The sequence below is a fragment of the Salmo trutta genome, chromosome 29 (genome assembly GCF_901001165.1).
Source record: "Salmo trutta chromosome 29, fSalTru1.1, whole genome shotgun sequence".
In the NCBI taxonomy this organism is placed as follows: Eukaryota; Metazoa; Chordata; class Actinopteri; order Salmoniformes; family Salmonidae; genus Salmo; species Salmo trutta.
In genome coordinates this window covers 50,054-77,744 of record NC_042985.1, presented here as the reverse complement: position 1 = coordinate 77,744, position 27,691 = coordinate 50,054, and the positions used below count along the sequence as shown (strand labels likewise).

The 27,691-nt window shown below is 42.8% G+C and overlaps 1 protein-coding gene across 1 annotated transcript; it reads left to right on the top strand.

Moving 5' to 3' along the window:
* The first annotated feature begins 366 nt into the window (after positions 1-366).
* LOC115166693 (tetraspanin-18-like) lies at positions 367-10,231 on the top strand. Its single transcript, XM_029720404.1, has 7 exons — positions 367-459; positions 3,045-3,239; positions 4,343-4,417; positions 4,813-4,911; positions 7,096-7,275; positions 8,181-8,264; positions 9,678-10,231. The coding sequence occupies exons 1-7, from the start codon at positions 397-399 to the stop codon at positions 9,726-9,728; spliced, it is 747 nt and encodes a 248-aa protein (XP_029576264.1). The 5' UTR covers positions 367-396; the 3' UTR covers positions 9,729-10,231.
* The last annotated feature ends 17,460 nt before the right edge of the window (positions 10,232-27,691 follow it).

The window sequence follows — 27,691 nt, the reverse complement described above, 5'->3', positions numbered from 1 at the left end:
GTGACAGGTTCCCATAATCTCTTGGGGACTGACATCTCTCTGCGCTTAGCTTTTACTCTCTCATGTCTATCCTTGTATCTCCTTGTTGTGGAAGAGAGGAGAGGACGTCTCTTCTCACCTCAGTGTCTAAGAGGATGATTTAACTTCTCTAGAGCCCAAAAACCCGTAGGTGAACTGCAGCTCAACCATCCTGGAGTCACGCTATGGCATAACCTTCGTTTTCTTTCATGTTGTACAGCGCTCTATGCTTTTCAGTAATTAACAGTCCTCTCTCTCTCTCTCTCTGTGTGTGTGTGTGTGTGTGTGTGTGTGTGTGTGTGTGTGTGTGTGTGTGTGTGTGTGTGTGTGTGTGTGTTTCTGCAGGGGTCCGGGGAGGCCTCAGCACGGGGAACATTCATGGAGGGGGACTGTCTCAGCTGCATCAAGTACCTCATGTTCATCTTCAACTTCCTCATTTTTGTGAGTATATGCTGCTTGCTTACACTCCCACTGTCTGGTGTCCTGATGACCTGCTGTCTGGTGTCCTGATGTTCTGCTGTCTGATGTTCTGTTGTCTGATGTTCTGCTGTCTGATGTTCTGTTGTCTGATGTTCTGCTGTCTGATGTTCTGTTGTCTGATGTTCTGCTGTCTGATATTCTGCTGTCTGATGTTCTGCTGTCTGATGACCTGCTGTCTGATGTCCTGATGTCCTGCTGTCTGATGTCCTGCTGTCTGATGTTCTGCTGTCTGATGTTCTGCTGTCTGATGTCCTGCTGTCTGATGTTCTGATGTTCTGCTGTCTGATGTCCTGCTGTCTGATGTTCTGATGACCTGCTGTCTGATGTTCTGATGTCCTGATGTTCTGCTGTCTGATGTTCTGCTGTCTGATGTTCTGCTGTCTGATGTTCTGCTGTCTGATGTCCTGCTGTCTGATGTTCTGATGACCTGCTGTCTGATGTTCTGATGTCCTGATGTTCTGCTGTCTGATGTCCTGCTGTCTGATGTTCTGATGTTCTGCTGTCTGATGTTCTGATGTCTGATGTTCTGATGTTCTGCTGTCTGATGTTCTGATGTCCTGATGTTCTGCTGTCTGATGTCCTGATGTTCTGCTGTCTGATGTTCTGCTGTCTGATGTTCTGCTGTCTGATGTTCTGCTGACTGATGTCCTGATGTTCTGCTGTCTGATGTTCTGCTGTCTGAGGTTCTGCTGACTGATGTTCTGCTGTCTGATGTTCTGCTGTCTGATGTTCTGCTGTCTGATGTCCTGCTGTCTGATGTTCTGCTGTCTGATGTCCTGATGTTCTGCTGTCTGATGTTCTGCTGTCTGATGTTCTACTGTTTGATGTCCTGCTGTCTGATGTTCTGCTGTCTGATGTTCTGATGTTCTGCTGTCTGATGTCCTGCTGTCTGATGTTCTGCTGTCTGATGTTCTGCTGTCTGATGTCCTGATGTTCTGCTGTCTGATGTTCTGCTGTCTGATGTTCTGCTGTCTGATGTTCTGCTGACTGATGTCCTGATGTTCTGCTGTCTGATGTTCTGCTGTCTGAGGTTCTGCTGACTGATGTTCTGCTGTCTGATGTTCTGCTGTCTGATGTTCTGCTGTCTGATGTCCTGCTGTCTGATGTTCTGCTGTCTGATGTCCTGATGTTCTGCTGTCTGATGTTCTGCTGTCTGATGTTCTACTGTTTGATGTCCTGCTGTCTGATGTTCTGCTGTCTGATGTTCTGATGTTCTGCTGTCTGATGTCCTGCTGTCTGATGTTCTGCTGTCTGATGTTCTACTGTTTGATGTTCTGCTGACTGATGTTCTGCTGTCTGATGTTCTGCTGTCTGCTGTCTGATGTTCTGCTGTCTGATGTTCTGCTGTCTGATGTTCTACTGTTTGATGTTCTGCTGACTGATGTTCTGCTGTCTGATGTTCTGCTGTCTGCTGTCTGATGTTCTGCTGTCTGATGTTCTGCTGTCTGATGTTCTACTGTTTGATGTCCTGCTGTCTGATGTTCTGCTGTCTGATGTTCTGATGTTCTGCTGTCTGATGTCCTGCTGTCTGATGTTCTGCTGTCTGATGTTCTGCTGTCTGATGTCCTGATGTTCTGCTGTCTGATGTTCTGCTGTCTGATGTTCTGCTGTCTGATGTTCTGCTGACTGATGTCCTGATGTTCTGCTGTCTGATGTTCTGCTGTCTGAGGTTCTGCTGACTGATGTTCTGCTGTCTGATGTTCTGCTGTCTGATGTTCTGCTGTCTGATGTCCTGCTGTCTGATGTTCTGCTGTCTGATGTCCTGATGTTCTGCTGTCTGATGTTCTGCTGTCTGATGTTCTACTGTTTGATGTCCTGCTGTCTGATGTTCTGCTGTCTGATGTTCTGATGTTCTGCTGTCTGATGTCCTGCTGTCTGATGTTCTGCTGTCTGATGTTCTACTGTTTGATGTTCTGCTGACTGATGTTCTGCTGTCTGATGTTCTGCTGTCTGCTGTCTGATGTTCTGCTGTCTGATGTTCTGCTGTCTGATGTTCTACTGTTTGATGTTCTGCTGACTGATGTTCTGCTGTCTGATGTTCTGCTGTCTGCTGTCTGATGTTCTGCTGTCTGATGTTCTGCTGTCTGATGTTCTGCTGTCTGATGTTCTGCTGTCTGATGTTCTGCTGTCTGATGCTCTGATGTCCTGCTGTCTGATGTTCTGGTGTCTGATGCTGCACTGAACCAAAATAGAAACGCAACATGTAAAGTGTTGGTCCCATGTTTCATCAGCTAAAATAAAAAAATCACAGAAATGTTCCATACGCACAAAAAGCTTATTTCTCTCCAATTTTGTGCACAAATTTGTTTACATCCCTGTTAGTGAGCATTTCTCTTTTGCCAAGATAATCCATCCACCTGATTATGCTTGAGTGACAAGCATCATCAACTTGGGCACAGGATATGTCGGTATAGCCTCTCCCAGTTAAATCAGACATCTACTTCCTACAATACTTCCTACTTCCTGGCTGTACTCTGTTCTGATTGGCTGCCTGTGTGTCTCTCCTATTCTGATTGGCTCCCTCTCTCTCTGTGTGTGTGGTCCAGTTAGGAGGCTCCTTCCTGCTTGGTGTGGGTGTGTGGGTACTGGTGGACCCTATGGGCTTCAGGGAGATCGTAGCAGCCAACCCTCTGCTCTTCACTGGGGTCTACATCATCCTGGCCATGGGGGCAATGCTCTTCCTCCTCGGCTTCCTGGGCTGCTGCGGAGCCATTCGGGAGAACAAGTGTCTGCTGCTCTTTGTAAGTTCAGAGTGTTATAATAGTGTTATAAACATTCCTGGGCTGCTGCTCTTTGTAAGTTCAGTGTTATAATAGTGTTATAAACATTCCTGGGCTGCTGCTCTTTGTAAGTTCAGAGTGTTATAATGGTGTTATAAACATTCCTGGGCTGCTGCTCTTCGTAAGTTCAGAGTGTTATAATGGTGCTATAAACATTCCTGGGCTGCTGCTCTTTGTAAGTTCAGAGTGTTATAATAGTGTTATAAACATTCCCGGGCTGCTGCTCTTTGTAAGTTCAGAGTGTTATAATGGTGCTATAAACATTCCTGGGCTGCTGCTCTTTGTAAGTTCAGAGTGTTATAATGGTGTTATAAACATTCCCGGGCTGCTGCTCTTTGTAAGTTCAGAGTGTTATAATAGTGTTATAAACATTCCCGGGCTGCTGCTCTTTGTAAGTTCAGAGTGTTATAATAGTGTTATAAACATTCCTGGGCTGCTGCTCTTTATAAGTTCAGAGTGTTATAATGGCGCTATATACATTCCTGGGCTGCTGCTCTTTGTAAGTCAGCTACTCTACATTATGATTGGTTAGCGCTGTTGGTTTGTCAGCATGTCAAATGACATAAAGCAGTGCTGGTAATTGGATATCGCTGATAAGCTGCGTGAAAACCAATCAGGTGACAGCTATTTCCCTTCTGACCCTTCATCCCGTCTACACTAATGATTATGGTTGCCTATATAGATGGCTCAGCTGGTAACTTGGAATAGTGCCACCTAGTGGACTAAAGGATATTGTGTTAATTATTGGTCACTGAAACAGAAGAGACCTTTGACTTATATTTTATAAATTTTTTATTTTACCTTTATTTAACTAGGCAAGTCAGTTAAGAACAAATTCTTATTTTCAATGACGGCCTAGGAACAGTGGGTTAACTGCCTTGTTCAGGGGTAGAACGACAGATTTGTACCTTGTCAGCTCAGGGATTCTATCTCTCTGTCTGTATATTGAGTTTTATTCATGAGGTTCCATATGTTAGCATCCATTATTTTATTTTAAAAATCTAATGTGTTTAGTGAATGAAGTCAATGTTCTGATTGTCCCTCTTCTCTCTCCCTCTCCTCAGTTCTTCATGCTCATCCTGGTCATCTTCCTGGCAGAGTTAGCAGCAGCCATCTTGGCCTTCATATTCCGGGAGCATGTGAGTGCTTCTCTGTTTCTGTCTCTGATTGGAATCAGGTAACTTTATTAGGACGTTACGTCCCATATTAGGACAGGGTGGACTTACCCTATCAGACATCAGTCCCAGATATGACCATGAGGGACGCCTTTTATGGGGTTGTCAAAACAAACCTGCCATGGGAGAATCTTTACTGAAAGTGCTTCGAAGAATCAACTAGATCAGGGAAACAGTATCGTGGCATTGCTACAGTAATGGGCTTGTCCAAGCAAACAAACTCACCGTAAAGCACCTGGTAACGATTCTCAATTAGATTCGGGCCAAAGGTATCAAGACGATTAAGAGGTTGCCGTGGTTTTAAAAGGACATCTGAACTATTCGGTAGAATCCTAAAGACACGCTTCTTTATTGTGCAGCTCACCAGAGAGAAGTTTACCAGAGATCTGAAGAGACACTACCAGGGACACAACAATACCGACGTCTTCACCTCCACCTGGAACGCCCTCATGACCACCGTAAGACTCCTGTCAGGGTCCACGGCTCCAGAGACAGTCCACTCTGTCCGTTATTAGTATCAGCCTCATTTCTGTCTGTATAGAACATCACTCTACAGTACTGATCTACCATGTCTCTCTGTCTGTATAGAACATCACTATGCAGTACTGATCTACCATGTCTCTGTCTGTATAGAACATCACTATACAGTACTGATCTACCATGTCTCTCTGTCTGTATAGAACGTCACTATACAGTACTGATCTACCATGTCTCTCTGTCTGTATAGAACATCACTATGCAGTACTGATCTACCATGTCTCTGTCTGTATAGAACATCACTATACAGTACTGATCTACCATGTCTCTCTGTCTGTATAGAACGTCACTATACAGTACTGATCTACCATGTCTCTCTGTCTGTATAGAACATCACTATACAGTACTGATCTACCATGTCTCTCTGTCTGTATAGAACATCACTATACAGTACTGATCTACCATGTCTCTCTGTCTGTATAGAACAGTACTAATCTACCATGTCTCTCTGTCTGTATAGAACATCACTATACAGTACTGATCTACCATGTCTCTGTCTGTCTGTATAGAACATCACTATACAGTAATGATCTACCATGTCTCTCTGTCTGTATAGAACAGTACTGATTTACCATGTCTCTCTGTCTGTATAGAACAGTACTAATCTACCATGTCTCTCTGTCTGTATAGAACATCACTATACAGTACTGATCTACCATGTCTCTGTCTGTCTGTATAGAACATCACTATACAGTAATGATCTACCATGTCTCTCTGTCTGTATAGAACAGTACTAATCTACCATGTCTCTCTGTCTGTATAGAACGTCACTATACAGTACTGATCTACCATGTCTCTCTGTCTGTATAGAACAGTACTAATCTACCATGTCTCTCTGTCTGTATAGAACATCACTATACAGTACTGATCTACCATGTCTCTGTCTGTCTGTATAGAACATCACTATACAGTAATGATCTACCATGTCTCTCTGTCTGTATAGAACAGTACTGATCTACCATCTCTCTCTGTCTGTATAGAACGTCACTATACAGTACTGATCTACCATGTCTCTGTCTGTATAGAACATCACTATACAGTACTGATCTACCATGTCTCTCTGTCTGTATAGAACATCACTATACAGTACTGATATACAATGTCTCTCTGTCTGTATAGAACATCACTATACAGTACTAATCTACCATGTCTCTGTCTGTATAGAACGTCACGATACAGTACTGATCTACCATGTCTCTGTCTGTCTGTATAGAACATCACTATACAGTACTGATCTACCATGTCTCTGTCTGTATAGAACATCACTATACAGTACTGATCTACCATGTCTCTGTCTGTATAGAACATCACTATACAGTACTGATCTACCATGTCTCTCTGTCTGTCTGTATAGAACATCACTATACAGTACTGATCTACCATGTCTCTGTCTGTATAGAACAGTACTAATCTATCATGTCTCTGTCTGTCTGTATAGAACATCACTATACAGTACTGATCTACCATGTCTCTGTCTGTATAGAACATCACTATACAGTACTGATCTACCATGTCTCTGTCTGTCTGTATAGAACATCACTATACAGTACTGATCTACCATGTCTCTCTGTCTGTATAGAACATCACTATACAGTACTGATCTACCATGTCTCTCTGTCTGTATAGAACATCACTATACAGTACTGATCTACCATGTCTCTGTCTGTCTGTATAGAACATCACTATACAGTACTGATCTACCATGTCTCTCTGTCTGTATAGAACGTCACTATACAGTACTGATCTACCATGTCTCTCTGTCTTTATAGAACAGTACTAATCTACCATGTCTCTCTGTCTGTATAGAACATCACTATACAGTACTGATCTACCATGTCTCTCTGTCTGTATAGAACAGTACTGATCTACCATGTCTCTCTGTCTGTATAGAACGTCACTATACAGTACTGATCTACCATGTCTCTCTGTCTGTATAGAACATCACTATACAGTACTGATCTACCATGTCTCTGTCTGTCTGTATAGAACATCACTATACAGTACTGATCTACCATGTCTCTCTGTCTGTATAGAACAGTACTGATCTACCATGTCTCTCTGTCTGTATAGAACAGTACTGATCTACCATGTCTCTGTCTGTATAGTTTGACTGCTGTGGGGTGAACAGCCCGGAGGACTTTGAGGAAAGCCTGTTCAGGCTCCTCAGCCCAGACAAGATGGTTCCTGGGGTGTGTTGCCAGGGCAACGGTCACCCTGGAGATGCGGTGGATGACCTCAGCAGGGACGAGTGTCAGAAGGGAAGCATGGAGCTCCGCTACAACAAGGTAACAAGAAACATGTGTGTGTGTGTGTGTGTGTGTGTGTGTGTGTGTGTGTGTGTGTGTGTGTGTGTGTGTGTGTGTGTGTCTGTGTGCATTTATGTGTGTGTCTGTGTGTTTGTCTGTGGGATGTCTGTTTGTTATGTTTACAATGCCTCAGAAGTGTTAGTTTTCCAATGTGGTTAACATGAAATGTGACACCAGCAGGACCTGCTATTCACTATATTACAGTTGTTTTGGAACCAAGTCTTGCATGCTTTGGCCAGCTCCTCAATATTACAGTAGTCTTTAATGTATACTGTTGTATATACTGTTTCTCTAATGCCCATGTTTCTCTCTGTCTGTCTCTCTCTCTCTGTCTCTGTCTCTGTCTCTCTCTCTCTCTCTCTCTCTCTCTCTCTCTCTTTCTTTCTCTCTCTCTGTCTCTGTCTCGCGTCTCTCTCTTTCTCTCTCTCTCTCTCTCTCTCTCTCTCCCTCTCTCTCTCTCTCTCTCTCTCTCTCTCTCCCTCTCTCTCTCTGTCTCTCTGTCTCTCTCTCTCTCTTTCTCTCTCTCTCTCTCTCTCTCTCTCTCCCTCTCTCTCTCTCTGTCTCTCTCTCTCTCTTTCTCTCTCTGTCTGTCTCCCTCTCTCTCTCTATGTCTCTGTCTCTCTCTCTGTCTCTCTCTCTCTCTGTCTCTCTCTCTCTGTCTCTGTCTCGCATCTCCCTCTCTCTCTCTGTCTCTCTGTCTGTCTGTCTGTCTGTCTGTCTGTCTGTCTGTCTGTCTGTCTGTCTGTCTGTCTGTCTGTCTGTCTGTCTGTCTGTCTGTCTGTCTGTCTCTCTCTCTCTCTCTGTCTCTCTCTCTCTCTGTCTCTCTCTCTCTCTCTCTGTCTCTCTCTGTCTCTCTCTCTTTCTCTCTCTCTCTCTCTCTCCAGGGTTGTTACTCAGCGGTGGTGGACTATTTTGAGACGTATATCTACATGGCAGGAGCTCTGGCCATTGTTGTCTTGACGATTGAAGTACGTTCTCAAGGGTTTCTCCTGGTCTTGTAGAGCAGGTCCATCTTTAGTCCTTTAGTCTTTTCTCTACAGGATTATTGTTAGTTAGATTGCCAGGCATTTCCTAGTAATAAGACCCACCAGTGGTGTCCACAATGTGCTGTACATTTACTGCAAGAAGTGTGGAATGTGGCCATCTAGTGGGCAGAACTGGAATGACCTAACAGTCAATGTTACTTTAGACCAGGGCTGCCCAACCCTCTTCCTGGAGCTCTACTGTCCTGTAGGTTTTCAGACCAACCCTCTTCCTGGAGATCTACTGTCCTGTAGGTTTTCAGTCCAACCCTCTTCCTGGAGATCTACCGTCCTGTAGGTTTTCACTCCAACCCTCTTCCTGGAGATCTACCGTCCTGTAGGTTTTCACTCCAACCCTCTTCCTGGAGATCTACTGTCCTGTAGGTTTTCAGTCCAACCCTCTTCCTGGAGATCTACTGTCCTGTAGGTTTTCAGTCCAACCCTCTTCCTGGAGATCTACTGTCCTGTAGGTTTACAGTCCAACCCTCTTCCTGGAGATCTACCGTCCTGTAGGTTTTCAGTCCGACCCTCTTCCTGGAGATCTACCGTCCTGTAGGTTTTCAGACCGACCCTCTTCCTGGTGATCTACCGTCCTGTAGGTTTTCAGTCCAACCCTCTTCCTGGAGATCTACCGTCCTGTAGGTTTTCAGTCCAACCCTCTTCCTGGAGATCTACTGTCCTGTAGGTTTTCAGCCCAACCCTCTTCCTGGAGATCTACTGTCCTGTAGGTTTTCAGCCCAACCCTCTTCCTGGAGATCTACCGTCCTGTAGGTTTTCAGTCCGACCCTCTTCCTGGAGATCTACCGTCCTGTAGGTTTTCAGACCAACCCTCTTCCTGGTGATCTACCGTCCTGTAGGTTTTCAGTCCAACCCTCTTCCTGGAGATCTACCGTCCTGTAGGTTTTCAGTCCAACCCTCTTCCTGGAGATCTACTGTCCTGTAGGTTTTCAGCCCAACCCTCTTCCTGGAGATCTACTGTCCTGTAGGTTTACAGTCCAACCTTCATTTAAACACACCTGATTCTACTAATCAGCTCCTCAATCAGCTCCTCAACCTTAACTAGCTGAATCAGATATGCTAAATTAGGTTCGGACTGAAAACCCACAGGACGATAGATCTCCAGGAAGAGGGTTGTACTGAAAACCTACAGGACAGTAGATCTCCAGGAAGAGGGTTGGGCTGCCTTGCTATAGAACATACAGTATTGGCCTACTTTCCACCCTATACTGTGGATTCAATCCCTCAAATTTTTTGTTTGAGTTCATCAGTAAGTAATCTAGCTACAATGTTTGCCAATAGTGACAATACATTGCAGTGATCCTCCTAACCCTTCCTAAACTGTCTCCCTTGTTCTCTCAGCTGTTTGCCATGGTGTTTGCCATGTGTCTGTTCAGAGGAATCGACCAGTAACCCTGCCAACACACACAACCCCAGACTGACGAAGGAGAAGAGAGCCGAAAGATACCCACCTGTAGATTATAAATCAGAATAGAGCCTGTAGATTATAAATCAGATGATAGGAGAATAGAGCCTGTAGATTATAAATCAGATGATAGGAGAATAGAGCCTGTAGATTATAAATCAGATGTTAGGAGAATAGAGCCTGTAGATTATAAATCAGATGATAGGAGAATAGAGCCTGTAGATTATAAATCAGATGTTAGGAGAATAGAGCCTGTAGATTATAAATCAGATGATAGGAGAATAGAGCCTGTAGATTATAAATCAGATGTTAGGAGAATAGAGACTGTAGATTATAAATCAGATGATAGGAGAATAGAGCCTGTAGATTATAAATCAGATGTTAGGAGAATAGAGCCTGTAGATTATAAATCAGATGATAGGAGAATAGAGCCTGTAGATTATAAATCAGATGTTAGGAGAATAGAGACTGTAGATTATAAATCAGATGATAGGAGAATAGAGCCTGTAGATTATAAATCAGATGTTAGGAGAATAGAGCCTGTAGATTATAAATCAGATGATAGGAGAATAGAGCCTGTAGATTATAAATCAGATGATAGGAGAATAGAGCCTGTAGATTATAAATCAGATGTTAGGAGAATAGAGCCTGTAGATTATAAATCAGAATAGAGACTGTAGATTATAAATCAGATGTTAGGAGAATAGAGCCTGTAGATTATAAATCAGATGATAGGAGAATAGAGCCTGTAGATTATAAATCAGATGTTAGGAGAATAGAGCCTGTAGATTATAAATCCGATGTTAGGAGAATAGAGCCTGTAGATTATAAATCAGATGTTAGGAGAATAGAGCCTGTAGATTATAAATCAGAATAGAGACTGTAGATTATATATCAGATGTTAGGAGAATAGAGCCTGTAGATTATAAATCAGATGATAGGAGAATAGAGCCTGTAGATTATAAATCAGATGTTAGGAGAATAGAGCCTGTAGATTATAAATCAGATGTTAGGAGAATAGAGCCTGTAGATTATAAATCAGATGTTAGGAGAACAGTGACTTGCACTTCACAGCTGGACCTCTGAGGTGCTGTTCAGACCAGGACATTGTAGACCAGGGCTGGGGGGGTCAATTCTATTTCAAATCAGGAGGTAAAGCCGCAATTCCAATTCCAATGTTCCACATTGAAAAGTAGAAAAAAGGAGAATTGTAATTTCAGTTGTACTTCCTGAATTGACTGATTTGAAATGGATTTGAGTCCAACCCCACTATAGACACAGAGCATGAAGAGAAACCAGGAGTTACTGTACCAGGACAGAAACATGTCCATGTCCTCTGCACTGTTACAGAAACATGTCCTCTGCACTGTTACATTAGTGCAGCACTGTCTGAACAGGAGTTACTGTACCAGGACAGAAACATGTCCATGTCCTCTGCACTGTTACATTAGTGCAGCACTGTCTGACCAGGAGTTACTGTACCAGGACAGAAACATGTCCTCTGCACTGTTACATTAGTGCAGCACTGTCTGACCAGGAGTTACTGTACCAGGACAGAAACATGTCCATGTCCTCTGCACTGTTACATTAGTGCAGCACTGTCTGACCAGGAGTTACTGTACCAGGACAGAAACATGTCCATGTCCTCTGCACTGTTACATTAGTGCAGCACTGTCTGACCAGGAGTTACTGTACCAGGACAGAAACATGTCCTCTGCACTGTTACATTAGTGCAGCACTGTCTGACCAGGAGTTACTGTACCAGGACAGAAACATGTCCTCTGCACTGTTACATTAGTGCAGCACAGTCTGAACAGGATTGAAATGTATAGCACTATCTCTAGCCTGAGTGCCAGTCTGTTTGTACTATCATGCCAACTTCCTGTCACTCATTGTCACAATGAGCAATGGAGTTGGTAAGAACACAAACAGATCTGGGGTCAGGCTATAGAAGGAGACAACAGATCTACCACTATATAGGGAATAGGGCTCTGGTCTATAGTAGTACTACTATATAGGGAATAGGGCTCTGGTCTATAGTAGTACCACTATATAGGGAATAGGGCTCTGGTCTATAGTAGTACCACTATATAGGGAGTAGGGCTCTGGTCTATAGTAGTGCACTATATAGGGAATAGGGCTCTGGTCTATAGTAGTACCACTATATAGGGAATAGGGCTCTGGTCTATAGTAGTACCACTATATAGGGAATAGGGCTCTGGTCTATAGTAGTACCACTATATAGGGAATAGGACTCTGGTCTATAGTAGTACCACTATATAGGGAATAGGGCTCTGGTCTATAGTAGTACCACTATATAGGGAATAGGGCTCTGGTCTATAGTAGTGTACTATATAGGGAGAAGTGTGTGAATTGTGCATCCCAGAAACCTCAACAGAGCAATGCTCTTTAACGTGTGTGTGTGTGTGTGTGTGTGCGTGTGTGTGTGTGTGCGTGCGCGTGTGTGCGTGCGCGTGTGTGCATGCGCGTGTATGTGTGTGCGCGTGTATGTGTGCATGCGCGTGTATGTGTGTGCGCGTGTATGTGTGTGTGCGCGTGTATGTGTGTGCGCGTGTATGTGTGTGTGCGCGTGTAGGTGTGTGTACGCGTGTGTGTGTGTGTATGCGTGTGTGTGTGTGTATGCGTGTGCATGCTGGTGTCTGTGACTGTGCGTTATCTTGGTGACCTTTTTCGTTGTCATTATTTAGTAATATGTTCGTTCCAACACTGGTTATTGATTGTTGTGTTTTCTCTAATGTGGATTAGTATTAATTACTGTGTTGTGTGTCAGACTTACAGCCTGAAGTATCTGTACGTGTCCCTGATATTAACATGGATTCTGGGAAGTGATGGCCACCAGTGTGTCAGTGTTCTTCAGAGAGGAGTCATAAAGTATCATGTGACATATTCCTATTGTAGTAAATATATGTTTTTTTTCTACTATTGTTTAACATCGCTCCGTTGTTGATATGTTCTGTAGGTGGTGGGTCCACTCTGATGCTGAATGTGATTATTGCAGATTCAAACTAGCTTTTATTTCAATGCGATTGACATTTTCTAGACAAAGGGGTGATTTGAGTTCACTTACCTCTTTTTATCGTTTGTTTACAGATGAACTACTGGCATATAGTATACAGTCATTAAGTATGTAGTATTCAGTATGTTAGTATCTGAACACAGTCAAGGACTTGTTTATCTACTACAGATGAACTACTGGCATATAGTATACAGTCATTAAGTATGTAGTATTCAGTATGTTAGTATCTGAACACAGTCAAGGACTTGTTTATCTACTACAGATGAACTACTGGCATATAGTATACAGTCATTAAGTATGTAGTATTCAGTATGTTAGTATCTGAACACAGTCAAGGACTTGTTTATCTACTACAGATGAACTACTGGCATATAGTATACAGTCATTAAGTATGTAGTATTCAGTATGTTAGTATCTGAACACAGTCAAGGACTTGTTTATCTACTACAGATGAACTACTGGCATATAGTATACAGTCATTAAGTATGTAGTATTCAGTATGTTAGTATCTGAACACAGTCAAGGACTTGTTTATCTACTACAGATGAACTACTGGCATATAGTATACAGTCATTAAGTATGTAGTATTCAGTATGTTAGTATCTGAACACAGTCAAGGACTAGTTTATCTACTACAGATGAACTACTGGCATATAGTATACAGTCATTAAGTATGTAGTATTCAGTATGTTAGTATCTGAACACAGTCAAGGACTTGTTTATCTACTACAGATGATACCGTACAGTAAAACACAAGCATGTCTTTGTTTAGAAAAGATTCAGGAAGTAAGAATCAATGAATGACTTCCTCAATAGTTCATTGCTGCATCACATAGTAGTTTCTGATAGGACTGTTCGCTGTGTTTTTTGTTGTTTTTCTTGAGTTTTTCAGAGGTTTGTAGTTGATTTTGAAATTGTCACAGGTTTTTGTACGATTGTTAATCGACCAGTTACGTCTAACAGGACAGGTCTCTTCAGCAACATGAAAGATTTTCATTTGTGACGGTTCTGCCCTTTCTCAGTTTTACTAGTGATGGATTGAAAGGTATGTAACTGCCCCCAACAAAACAAACATCCATTTTAGTTTTTATCGCTGGCCTAACTTTGTGTGTTGTGCAGTTGTATTGTTTAACCATTAAAACACAGGTGGCCTCATCCTCTCGTACTGTTTTATACTGAAACACCAGAATTCCTCTAACTGAGAATGAATCCAATGATTTGCATTTCAAATCTTCTGTTTCATATTCTCTTTTTCACATTTAAAAAAAAATATTTTGCTATTCACTTTTGTGATATTTAAAAGGGCAATCTGCAGTTGGAACAATAACAAAGCGGCCACCCCTCCCCTCTACACCTGCATTGCTTGCTGTCTGGGGTTTTAGGCTGGGTTTCTGTACAGCACTTTGAGATATCAGCTGATGTACGAAGGGCTATATAAATACATGTGATTGATTGATTGATTTGGTAAACAGCTGAGGGATGGGCCTGGAGAAATGTAACCAACTCTCAGATTAATAGACAGAGCCACGGATATAAGGACTGACCATCCATGATATCAACATTATAGTTATAACCATGTTATGAGGCTAACATTGTTTGCGAGGTTATATTTTGGGGTTCTGATGGGATACGACAGTTGAAATAAGCTCATGACGCATTTATAAGTTATATTCTTCAAGAATCAATGGGTGCATATAATTATTTTATAAGTCTAAAAATGGATGTAGCAACTACAGATTGCCCCTATAAAGTCTAATTCCCCTTGTTTTCCGCTACCATTTTCACTATTGTTTTTCAACAAGCCTTTAGCGCTGAGCGATTAGTGCTTTTTGATGTCGGTTTCGGTTTTGATCATTTTTTTAAACATTGAATGCGTTAATGGAAATTCCAAAGCCAAAAATAGTGAACATTGAATTGCAAAAACATTGAACATTTTCCATTGTCTCTGTCAGGTTCACATTAGGTAAACATCAATAGAAAAATAGGAAATTACTATGAAATTATAAAATATTTCAGTTGTGAATATTACTTAGGTTTTATTGGATGACTTTATCATTTTTTATTCTTTAAAGTCATCATCTCATCTCTTTCTCTCTCCCTTTCTCTCTCCCTTTCTCTCTCTCTTTCTCCCTCCCTCCCTTTCTCTCTCATCTAAAGTCATCATCTCATCTCTCCCTCTCTCTTTCTCCCTCTCTTTCTCCCTCCCTTTCTCTCTCCCTTTCTCTCTCTCTCCCTTTCTCTCTCCCTTTCTCTCTCACTTTCTCCCTCCCTCCCTTTCTCTCTCTCTCCCTCCCTCTCTCTCTCCCTTTCTCTCTCCCTTTCTCTCTCCCTTTCTCTCTCCCTTTCTCTCTCCCTTTCTCTCTCCCTCCCTTTCTCTCTCCCTTTCTCCCTCCCTCCCTTTCTCTCTCCCTTTCTCCCTCCCTCTCTCTCCCTCCCTCTCTCTCTCCCTCCCTTTCTCCCTCCCTCTCTCTTTCTCCCTCCCTCCCTTTCTCTCTCTCTCCCTCCCTCCCTTTCTCCCTCCCTTTCTCTCCCTTTCTCCCTCCCTCGTTCTCTCTCCCTCTCTCTCTCCCTTTATCCCTCCCTCTCTCTCTTTTTCCCTCCCTCTTTCTCTCTCCCTCTCTCTCTCCCTTTCTCCCTCCCTCTCTCTCTCTCTCTCTCTCTCTTTCTCCCTCCCTTTCTCCCTCCCTCTCTCTCCCTTTCTCCCTCCCTCGTTCTCTCTCCCTCTCCCTCTCCCTTTCTCCATCCCTCTCTCCCTTTCTCTCTCCCTTTCTCCCTCCCTCTCTCTCCCTTTCTCCCTCCCTCTCTCTCCCTTTTTCCCTCCCTCTTTCTCTCTCCCTCTCTCTCTCCCTTTCTCCCTTCCTTTCTCTCTCTCTCTCCCTCCGTCTTTCTCTCTCATGTCAGCTCTTCTCAGTCAGTAACAGTCTGCCAGCCAGTTATCTATGTGCTCCCGATGCTGTACTGTCTTCAGTCATCCTATTTAGCAGTGGTGGAAAAAGTACCCAATTGTCTTACTTCAGTAAAAGTAATGATACCTTTAATAGAAAATGTCTCAATTAAAAGTGACTACTAAGCGACTACTTTTGGGTGTCAGGGAAAATTTATGGAGTTAAAAGTACATTTTTTTCTTTAGGAATTTAGTGAAGTAAAAGTTGTAAAAAATACAAATATTAAAGTAAAGTACAGATAAAAACGAGTTAAGTAGTACTTTACTTAAGTAATTTACACCACGGCTAGTAAGCCTGCCTGCCTCAGTATGCTGTAGAGCTGTCTGCCAACATTCAAAAGGCACTGGCACATCAGAGCTGTAATAAGATGAGAACAAAGAAGAAACCCACACACTGCTCTTTATTAAGAAGAAGAAACCCACACACTGCTCTTTATTAAGAAGAAGAAACCCACACACTGCTCTTTATTAAGCTTTAAGCATCGCCCTCAAGGACTTCGTCTGAGCTTTTGTGAGTGTTTTATTTATTTATTTGCACCCTTATGTAATTTGCTCCCTTATTTGGGGGCAGCAGGTAGCCTAGTGGTTAGAGCGTTGGGCCAGTAACCGCAGGCGTAACAGTGTATCTAACCTAACATAGCAGGTGTAACAGTGTATCTAACCTAACATAGCAGGTGTAACAGTGTATCTAACCTAACATAGCAGGTGTAACAGTGTATCTAACCTAACATAGCAGGCATAACAGTGTATCTAACCTAACATAGCAGGCGTAACAGTGTATCTAACCTAACATAGCAGGCATAACAGTGTATCTAACCTAACATAGCAGGCGTAACAGTGTATCTAACCTAACATAGCAGGTGTAACAGTGTATCTAACATAGCAGGCGTAACAGTGTATCTAACCTAACATAGCAGGCATAACAGTGTATCTAACCTAACATAGCAGGTGTAACAGTGTATCTAACCTAACATAGCAGGTGTAACAGTGTATCTAACCTAACATAGCAGGTGTAACAGTGTATCTAACCTAACATAGCAGGTGTAACAGTGTATCTAACCTAACATAGCAGGCGTAACAGTGTATCTAACCTAACATAGCAGGTGTAACAGTGTATCTAACCTAACATAGCAGGTGTAACAGTGTATCTAACCTAACATAGCAGGTGTAACAGTGTATCTAACCTAACATAGCAGGTGTAACAGTGTATCTAACCTAACATAGCAGGCATAACAGTGTATCTAACCTAACATAGCAGGCGTAACAGTGTATCTAACCTAACATAGCAGGCATAACAGTGTATCTAACCTAACATAGCAGGCGTAACAGTGTATCTAACCTAACATAGCAGGTGTAACAGTGTATCTAACCTAACATAGCAGGTGTAACAGTGTATCTAACCTAACATAGCAGGTGTAACAGTGTATCTAACCTAACATAGCAGGTGTAACAGTGTATCTAACCTAACATAGCAGGCGTAACAGTGTAAAAAACTGCCCCAATGAATTATAGTCAGTGTAGTTAATTAACACATTCTTATGCTGAACTAGCTTGAATATTTGCTAAAGTTCAAACCATATTCAGGACATAAAGTTCAAGCCATATTCAGGACATAAAGTTCAAACCATATTCAGGACATAAAGTTCAAGCCATATTCAGGACATACAGTTCAAACCATATTCAGGACATAAAGTTCAAGCCATATTCAGGACATAAAGTTCAAACCATATTCAGGACATAAAGTTCAAGCCATATTCAGGACATACAGTTCAAACCATATTCAGGACATAAAGTTCAAACCATATTCAGGACATAAAGTTCAAACCATATTCAGGACATACCTTGGTTGGTCAAGTAAAGGTTTTGAGATTATGCCACAGGATTTAGAGGTAATTTGTGGTTTAGTACGGTACCCAGCGTCACTGCTTCATTGCTCCAGACCACCACAAGGGGGAGTTAGAGCACTGATTATGCTTTTGGGTTCCATGGGGCTAATGTGTCTCTAACTGACAATGAATGAATGGGCGATATAAACCAAATAGAAACTGATAATTGTGCACGACTTCAAAATGTGAATTTCAATGAACTGAATGATGAGGATGAAGAAGGTGATTGAATTTAGAACTATAGTGTAAGAATTGCTATTCCTCTGTCCGGCACGTACACCCGGAAAAATACACACAAATAAACACAAATACACTATTTTCTGGGTCAATGGTTGTGTGGTGAAAAATGTCTCCGAACAAGACGAATGCACAATAAAAGGTTTTGCATATAAGACTTTACAAGTGTTACCAGCTTGGACTTTTGTACTAGGAGTTTTGAAAATTCACCACATGCTTGTGGAAATAGCACCAAAGACATTTTTTTTTAAATCTGTGAAAAAACGTGTGTGTGTGTGTGTGTGTGTGTGTGTGTGTGTGTGTGTGTGTGTGTGTGTGTGTGTGTGTGTGTGTGTGTGTGTGTGTGTGTGTGTGTGTGTGTGTGTGTGTGTGTGTGTGTGGACTCTGAACCGTAGGAAGGGGAAACTAGGGGTTTATGCAGGAAACCTATGTCCCTCTCACCCTGAAATTGAAGCTGAAGAGGGCGGGGGTATATGTGGATTATAAGGAGAGTCTGGTGTCCTTTTACAATGTGACCACTAAGGAACCTTGTCATATCTACTCTTACACAAAGTGCAACTTCTCAGGAGAACCACTCCGTCCATTCTTCAGAACATGGGACTCCAGGTCTAATGTCCTTAGGATCATTAATACTGATGATGGTTCTGAACAGGGCTCGTACGGAGAAACAAGCAGTGAGGAGGCGCTGTGATTGAGGAGAAACAAGCAGTGAGGAGGCGCTGTGATTGAGGAGAAACAAGCAGTGAGGAGGCACTGTGATTGAGGAGAAACAAGCAGTGAGGAGGCACTGTGATTGAGGAGAAACAAGCAGTGAGGAGGCGCTGTGATTGAGGAGAAACAAGCAGTGAGGAGGCACTGTGATTGAGGAGAAACAAGCAGTGAGGAGGCACTGTGATTGAGGAGAAACAAGCAGTGAGGAGGTGCTGTGATTGAGGAGAAACAAGCAGTGAGGAGGTGCTGTGATTGAGGAGAAACAAGCAGTGAGGAGGCGCTGTGATTGAGGAGAAACAAGCAGTGAGGAGGCGCTGTGATTGAGGAGAAACAAGCAGTGAGGAGGCGCTGTGATTGAGGAGAAACAAGCAGTGAGGAGGCACTGTGATTGAGGAGAAACAAGCAGTGAGGAGGCACTGTGATTGAGGAGAAACAAGCAGTGAGGAGGCGCTGTGATTGAGTAATAGAGGGCATAATAACACACACAAACACACGTACACGTACAAAAAAAACTCTCCTTTCATACTAAAGGCCCCTCTTTAACATTAGCTCTTCTGACCCCATTCTACAGCAGAAAGCATTCTGACCTGTAGCTCTGACAATCTACAAACATCAAGACAGAGGCTGTCTGAGAGCGGTACAATAACTTCAAATCATTGCAAAGTGTTATATGACGACCTGGATATACTGTCTGCCTTATTGAAGTGTTATATGACCTGGATATACTGTCTGCCTTATTGAAGTGTTATGTAACCTGGATATACTGTCTGCCTTATTGAAGTGTTATATAACCTCTATATACTGTCTGCCTTATTGAAGTGTTATATTACCTGTCAATGCTTGAATTTGGGCTGTTTTGTTTCTGCCCAGAGACTATGGATTACATGATATGGCTAGCTAAATCATTACAACTCATCATCATCTGTGCTATTGATTATTGTTTACTGTCCATGTTAAATAAATTAAATACATGAAATCATTGGTCATGTCTGTTTACATTGTCTGATTATAAGATTTTCCATTGTTGTTAACATTAAAAACATGTACAGTGAGATCCAAAATGATTGAAACCCTTGATAAAGACTTGAAACCCTCTCAAAAAGGTAGGGGCTCAAAATTATTGACACCCCTAAAGATTCTTATCAATAAAGTAGGCAAAAGCTTAGTATTTGGTCACATGTTCCAAGCACTCAATGACTACGTCAAGCTTGCGACTCTACAAACTTGTTGGATGCATTTGCAGTTCGTTTCGGTTGTGTTTCAGATTATTTTGTGCCCAATAGAAATGAATGGTAAATAATGTATTGTGTCATTTTGAACTCACTTTTATTGTAAATAAGAATAGAATATGTTTCTAAACACTTCTTCATTAATGTGGATTCTACCATCATTACGGATAATCCTGAATGAATCGTGAATAATGATGAATGAGAAAGTTACAGAGGGTCAAAGATCATACCCCCAAGACATGCTAACCTCTCACCATTACCAATAACAGGGGAGGTTAGCATGTCTTGGGGGTATGATCTAACCTCTCACCATTACCAATAACAGGGGAGGTTAGCATGTCTTGGGGGTATGGTCTCTAACCTCTCACCATTACCAATAACAGGGGAGGTTAGCATGTCTTGGGGGTATGATCTAACCTCTCACCATTACCAATAACAGGGGAGGTTAGCATGTCTTGGGGGTATGGTCTCTAACCTCTCACCATTACCAATAACAGGGGAGGTTAACATGTCTTGGGGGTATGATCTAACCTCTCACTATTACCAATAACAGGGGAGGTTAGCATGTCTTGGGGGTATGATCTCTCACCATTACCAATAACAGGGAGGTTAGCATGTCTTGGGGGTATGGTATAACCTCTCACCATTACCAATAACAGGGGAGGTTAGCATGTCTTGGGGGTATGATCTCTAACCTCTCACCATTACCAATAACAGGGGAGGTTAGCATGTCTTGGGGTTATGGTCTCTAACCTCTCACCATTACCAATAACAGGGGAGGTTAGCATGTCTTGGGGGTATGATCTCTAACCTCTCACCATTACCAATAACAGGGGAGGTTAGCATGTCTTGGGGGTATGGTCTCTAACCTCTCACCATTACCAATAACAGGGGAGGTTAGCATGTCTTGGGGGTATGGTCTAACCTCTCACCATTACCAATAACAGGGGAGGTTAGCATGTCTTGGGGGTATGGTCTCTAACCTCTCACCATTACCAATAACAGGGGAGGTTAGCATGTCTTGGGGGTATGATCTCTAACCTCTCACCATTACCAATAACAGGGGAGGTTAGCATGTCTTGGGGGTATGGTCTCTAACCTCTCACCATTACCAATAACAGGGGAGGTTAGCATGTCTTGGGGGTATGGTCTAACCTCTCACCATTACCAATAACAGGGGAGGTTAACATGTCTTGGGGGTATGGTCTCTAACCTCTCACCATTACCAATAACAGGGGAGGTTAGCATGTCTTGGGGGTATGATCTCTAACCTCTCACCATTACCAATAACAGGGGAGGTTAGCATGTCTTGGGGGTATGGTCTCTAACCTCTCACCATTACCAATAACAGGGGAGGTTAACATGTCTTGGGGGTATGGTATAACCTCTCACCATTACCAATAACAGGGGAGGTTAACATGTCTTGGGGGTATGGTATAACCTCTCACCATTACCAATAACAGGGGAGGTTAACATGTCTTGGGGGTATGGTATAACCTCTCACCATTACCAATAACAGGGGAGGTTAGCATGTCTTGGGGGTATTGTCTTTAACCTTCTGTAACTTTCTCACTCAACTTTCTTATATCTCTCAGATATAGGACTGACACTTCAAAACATACTTCCAAATAGAAAGCAAAACTAGATGGTCTTCAAAGATAGATGGGAGGGGTTGAGGGTAATTGAAGGATGGGTCTAAAACAAACAAAAGATAACTCATGTAGTAAACTATACTGTGTCTGTAAAATGTATATAGTATGTAAAAGCTGGAAGTAGAAAGCTGTTGTTGTTCATTAGTTTACTCCAATTAGGAAAAATTAGGGTTAGGGAAATCATAAAGGAAAATATATGAAAAAACATGTATATATATATATATATATATATACAGTCTTCATTTCTATATGTTAACTTAGTAGGAACCCAGCTCCACATGTTAGCTTAGTAAAAGCCCAGCTCCATATGTGAACTTAGTAGAAACCCAGCTCCATATGTTAGCTTAGTAGAAACCCAGCTCCACATGTTAACTTAGTAGAAACCCAGCTCCACATGTTAGCTTAGTAGAAACCCAGCTCCACATGTTAACTTAGTAGAAACCCAGCTCCACATGTTAACTTAGTAGAAACCCAGCTCCACATGTTAGCTTAGTAGAAACCCAGCTCCATATGTTAGCTTAGTAGAAACCCAGCTCCACATGTTAACTTAGTAGAAACCCAGCTCCACATGTTAACTTAGTAGAAACCCAGCTCCATATGTTAGCTTAGTAGAAACCCAGCTCCACATGTTAACTTAGTAGAAACCCAGCTCCACATGTTAACTTAGTAGAAACCCAGCTCCACATGTTAGCTTAGTAGAAACCCAGCTCCACATGTTAGCTTAGTAAAAACCTAGCTCCATATGTTAACTTAGTAGAAACCCAGCTCCACATGTTAGCTTAGTAGAAACCCAGCTCCATATGTTAGCTTAGTAGAAACCCAGCTCCACATGTTAACTTAGTAGAAACCCAGCTCCACATGTTAGCTTAGTAGAAACCCAGCTCCATATGTTAGCTTAGTAGAAACCCAGCTCCACATGTTAACTTAGTAGAAACCCAGCTCCATATGTTAGCTTAGTAGAAACCCAGCTCCACATGTTAGCTTAGTAGAAACCCAGCTCCACATGTTAACTTAGTAGAAACCCAGCTCCACATGTTAGCTTAGTAGAAACCCAGCTCCATATGTTAGCTTAGTAGAAACCCAGCTCCACATGTTAACTTAGTAGAAACCCAGCTCCATATGTTAGCTTAGTAGAAACCCAGCTCCACATGTTAACTTAGTAGAAACCCAGCTCCACATGTTAGCTTAGTAGAAACCCAGCTCCACATGTTAGCTTAGTAGAAACCCAGCTCCACATGTTAACTTAGTAGAAACCCAGCTCCATATGTTAGCTTAGTAGAAACCCAGCTCCACATGTTAACCTAGTAGAAACCCAGCTCCACATGTTAGTTTAGTAGAATCCCAGCCTCGGGCCCTTAGACTTTAGTAGGATACAATACTAATTTCTTTAGTAGACAGGCGCTGCAGATAATACTGCCATCGTCATGGAGACAGAGGCAAAGGACATGTATGTGTATGTAGCCCATGTATCTGATGCTGTCTAGCCATAAATATTATGGCATGTCATACTCTTTTTGGCCAGACAGAATCAGATACATGGGCTACATATAGTAAGACAGAGGGGCGCTGTTTCGCTCGCTCGGATGCTTTCTCCTGGTGAGATAGTTTCAGCCATTTGAAACTTAGGAAAAGTTGGCGGGTGCACAGTTCGGATGCTGGGATTATTTTTGGATGAACATGCAAAGGTTATCTACTTTTTGAAGTGAAAACTAAATGACTGGTTGTGTTCATGGTACATTAAAAAGTAACACGTTTTTTACAGTTAAATGACGTCTTTACTATAAATCCATTAGAATGGCTTCTTCCTGGGCTCTCCAAATCACTGAGCCCACCCCTGCCATTGTGATTGGTTCCTGAGCCCACCCCTGCCGTTGTGATTGGTTCCTGAGCCCACCCCTGCCGTTGTGATTGGTTCCTGAGCCCACCCCTGCTGATGTGATTGGTTCCTGAGCCCACCCCTGCTGATGTGATTGGTTCCTGAGCCCACCCCTGCTAATGTGATTGGTTCCTGAGCCCACCCCTGCTGATGTGATTGGTTCCTGAGCCCACCCTGCTGATGTGATTGGTTCCTGAGCCCACCCCTGCTGATGTGATTGGTTCCTGAGCCCACCCCTGCCGTTGTGATTGGTTCCTGAGCCCACCCCTGCCATTGTGATTGGTTCCTGAGCCCACCCCTGCTGATGTGATTGGTTCCTGAGCCCACCCCTGCTGATGTGATTGGTTCCTGAGCCCACCCCTGCTGATGTGATTGGTTCCTGAGCCCACCCCTGCTGATGTGATTGGTTCCTGAGCCCACCCCTGCCGTTGTGATTGGTTCCTGAGCCCACCCCTGCTGATGTGATTGGTTCCTGAGCCCACCCCTGCCATTGTGATTGGTTCCTGAGCCCACCCCTGCTGATGTGATTGGTTCCTGAGCCCACCCCTGCTGATGTGATTGGTTCCTGAGCCCACCCCTGCTGATGTGATTGGTTCCTGAGCCCACCCCTGCTGATGTGATTGGTTCCTGAGCCCACCCCTGCCGTTGTGATTGGTTCCTGAGCCCACCCCTGCTGATGTGATTGGTTCCTGAGCCCACCCCTGCTGATGTGATTGGTTCCTGAGCCCACCCCTGCTGATGTGATTGGTTCCTGAGCCCACCCCTGCTGATGTGATTGGTTCCTGAGCCCATAGGATGTCATTTTGAAATGTATAAAATCCTCATTGTTTTTTCTCTAAAACCACGATGAACGCTGAACTGCGTTGGTTTTACTTTTAACACAAAGAAGCTTTTTATCAGCTTCCACTGTCCCACTCAAATAAATGCTATTAACAATACCTATGGCTGTAGGGGTATCCCCAGGTGTTTTTTTCTGCATTGCAGACGTGATTGAATTACATGATCCCAAACATTAGGTACCTTCCTGCAATGGTAACTATGGATTTAGTACACAATGCCAACGGTCAAGTCAGGACAGGTCATTAAAAACAAAAGTGATATTTCATTTAGCAGACTGACTCCTCTTCTGTAGTGTGAGGTATCTCTGGTCCTGATCAGGTAAATAATGGGGGTATAGTTATAATAACCTCTAGACAGTCACCTGCCAGACCAATGTGGGGCAAACTGTTGACTGTTATTGGTAGAAAGATGGCAGCACTGTCTCTTGGACTGGTGATGTCACAGCTGTTTGTCAGAGGTAAGTCTCCTAACAAAGATCTAGATCACGATATGAATAGAATTCAACACAATTGGTATTACCTGGTATCTTCTCAATTACAGAGTGTATAATTACTATGTAAAATGTGTAAATATTAAGCAATAACCTTTTCAACATCAATTACAGAAGTGTATAATTACTATGTAAAATGTGTAAATATTAAGTAATAACCTTTTTCACCAAGACATTTCTGATTAAATGCTAAGTATACTTTGGTATGTCTCAAGTGAGCACTGGCTATCGGTCTGTATGTGACTCTAACCCTAGGCAGTGCGGTTAAAGTCCTGTCTCAGCCGGGGAACACAGTACAGTTTCCATGTTACTACAGTTATGAAGACCACCAGGACATCCCACAGCTGTCTGTCCAGTGGAGAGGCCCAGGCAACACACTCCTCTGTCACTACATCAAACACAAGGTGTGGACTGCTGTTTGTACGTTTTATCTTTATGTTTTACCCTGTAAGCCAGAGCGCCAAAGACAAAACGTCCATTTTTCTTGTGAAAACCTTATGGACAATACCGTTTTGATAGAGCATGGCGTTTGCAACGCCAAGGGTCGTGGGTTCGATTCCCGCTGAGACCACCCTTACGAGAAAAAGACATGTATGCATGCATGACTGTAACTTGCTCTGGATTAAAACGGCTGCTAAATTGCATATATTGTTATATTATATGTTAAGGCCTTCCAGAACTGCACCCAGGGCTACTCACTGGACTACATGCCGAGGAAGATCACTCTGAGCATCACAGAGGTCAGAACGCAAGACTTCGGATCTCACGTCTGTTCCGTTAGCAAGAGACACGAGTTCACGGACTTTAGCATCGAGCTAGTCGTGAAGACAGGTGAGTTGGTTTGTCTATAATGTCTGACTTTAGCATCGAGCTAGTCGTGAAGACAGGTGAGTTGGTTTGTCTATATTGTCTGACTTTAGCATCGAGCTAGTCGTGAAGACAGGTGAGTTGGTTTGTCTATATTGTCTGACTTTAGCATCGAGCTAGTCGTGAAGACAGGTGAGTTGGTTTGTCTATAATGTCTGACTTTAGCATCGAGCTAGTCGTGAAGACAGGTGAGTTGGTTTGTCTATAATGTCTGACTTTAGCATCGAGCTAGTCGTGAAGACAGGTGAGTTGGTTTGTCTATAATGTCTGACTTTAGCATCGAGCTAGTCGTGAAGACAGGTGAGTTGGTTTGTCTATAATGTCTGACTTTAGCATCGAGCTAGTCGTGAAGACAGGTGAGTTGGTTTGTCTATAATGTCTGACTTTAGCATCGAGCTAGTCGTGAAGACAGGTGAGTTGGTTTGTCTATATTGTCTGACTTTAGCATCGAGCTAGTCGTGAAGACAGGTGAGTTGGTTTGTCTATATTGTCTGACTTTAGCATCGAGCTAGTCGTGAAGACAGGTGAGTTGGTTTGTCTATAATGTCTGACTTTAGCATCGAGCTAGTCGTGAAGACAGGTGAGTTGGTTTGTCTATATTGTCTGACTTTAGCATCGAGCTAGTCGTGAAGACAGGTGAGTTGGTTTGTCTATATTGTCTGACTTTAGCATCGAGCTAGTCGTGAAGACAGGTGAGTTGGTTTGTCTATAATGTCTGACTTTAGCATCGAGCTAGTCGTGAAGACAGGTGAGTTGGTTTGTCTATAATGTCTGACTTTAGCATCGAGCTAGTCGTGAAGACAGGTGAGTTGGTTTGTCTATAATGTCTGACTTTAGCATCGAGCTAGTCGTGAAGACAGGTGAGTTGGTTTGTCTATAATGTCTGACTTTAGCATCGAGCTAGTCGTGAAGACAGGTGAGTTGGTTTGTCTATAATGTCTGACTTTAGCATCGAGCTAGTCGTGAAGACCGGTGAGTTGGTTTGTCTATAATGTCTGACTTTAGCATCGAGCTAGTCGTGAAGACAGGTGAGTTGGTTTGTCTATATTGTCTGACTTTAGCATCGAGCTAGTCGTGAAGACAGGTGAGTTGGTTTGTCTATATTGTCTGACTTTAGCATCGAGCTAGTCGTGAAGACAGGTGAGTTGGTTTGTCTATAATGTCTGACTTTAGCATCGAGCTAGTCGTGAAGACAGGTGAGTTGGTTTGTCTATATTGTCTGACTTTAGCATCGAGCTAGTCGTGAAGACAGGTGAGTTGGTTTGTCTATAATGTCTGACTTTAGCATCGAGCTAGTCGTGAAGACAGGTGAGTTGGTTTGTCTATAATGTCTGACTTTAGCATCGAGCTAGTCGTGAAGACAGGTGAGTTGGTTTGTCTATAATGTCTGACTTTAGCATCGAGCTAGTCGTGAAGACAGGTGAGTTGGTTTGTCTATATTGTCTGACTTTAGCATCGAGCTAGTCGTGAAGACAGGTGAGTTGGTTTGTCTATATTGTCTGACTTTAGCATCGAGCTAGTCGTGAAGACAGGTGAGTTGGTTTGTCTATATTGTCTGACTTTAGCATCGAGCTAGTCGTGAAGACAGGTGAGTTGGTTTGTCTATAATGTCTGACTTTAGCATCGAGCTAGTCGTGAAGACAGGTGAGTTGGTTTGTCTATATTGTCTGACTTTAGCATCGAGCTAGTCGTGAAGACAGGTGAGTTGGTTTGTCTATAATGTCTGACTTTAGCATCGAGCTAGTCGTGAAGACCGGTGAGTTGGTTTGTCTATAATGTCTGACTTTAGCATCGAGCTAGTCGTGAAGACAGGTGAGTTGGTTTGTCTATAATGTCTGACTTTAGCATCGAGCTAGTCGTGAAGACAGGTGAGTTGGTTTGTCTATATTGTCTGACTTTAGCATCGAGCTAGTCGTGAAGACAGGTGAGTTGGTTTGTCTATATTGTCTGACTTTAGCATCGAGCTAGTCGTGAAGACAGGTGAGTTGGTTTGTCTATAATGTCTGACTTTAGCATCGAGCTAGTCGTGAAGACAGGTGAGTTGGTTTGTCTATAATGTCTGACTTTAGCATCGAGCTAGTCGTGAATACAGGTGAGTTGGTTTGTCTATATTGTCTGACTTTAGCATCGAGCTAGTCGTGAAGACAGGTGAGTTGGTTTGTCTATATTGTCTGACTTTAG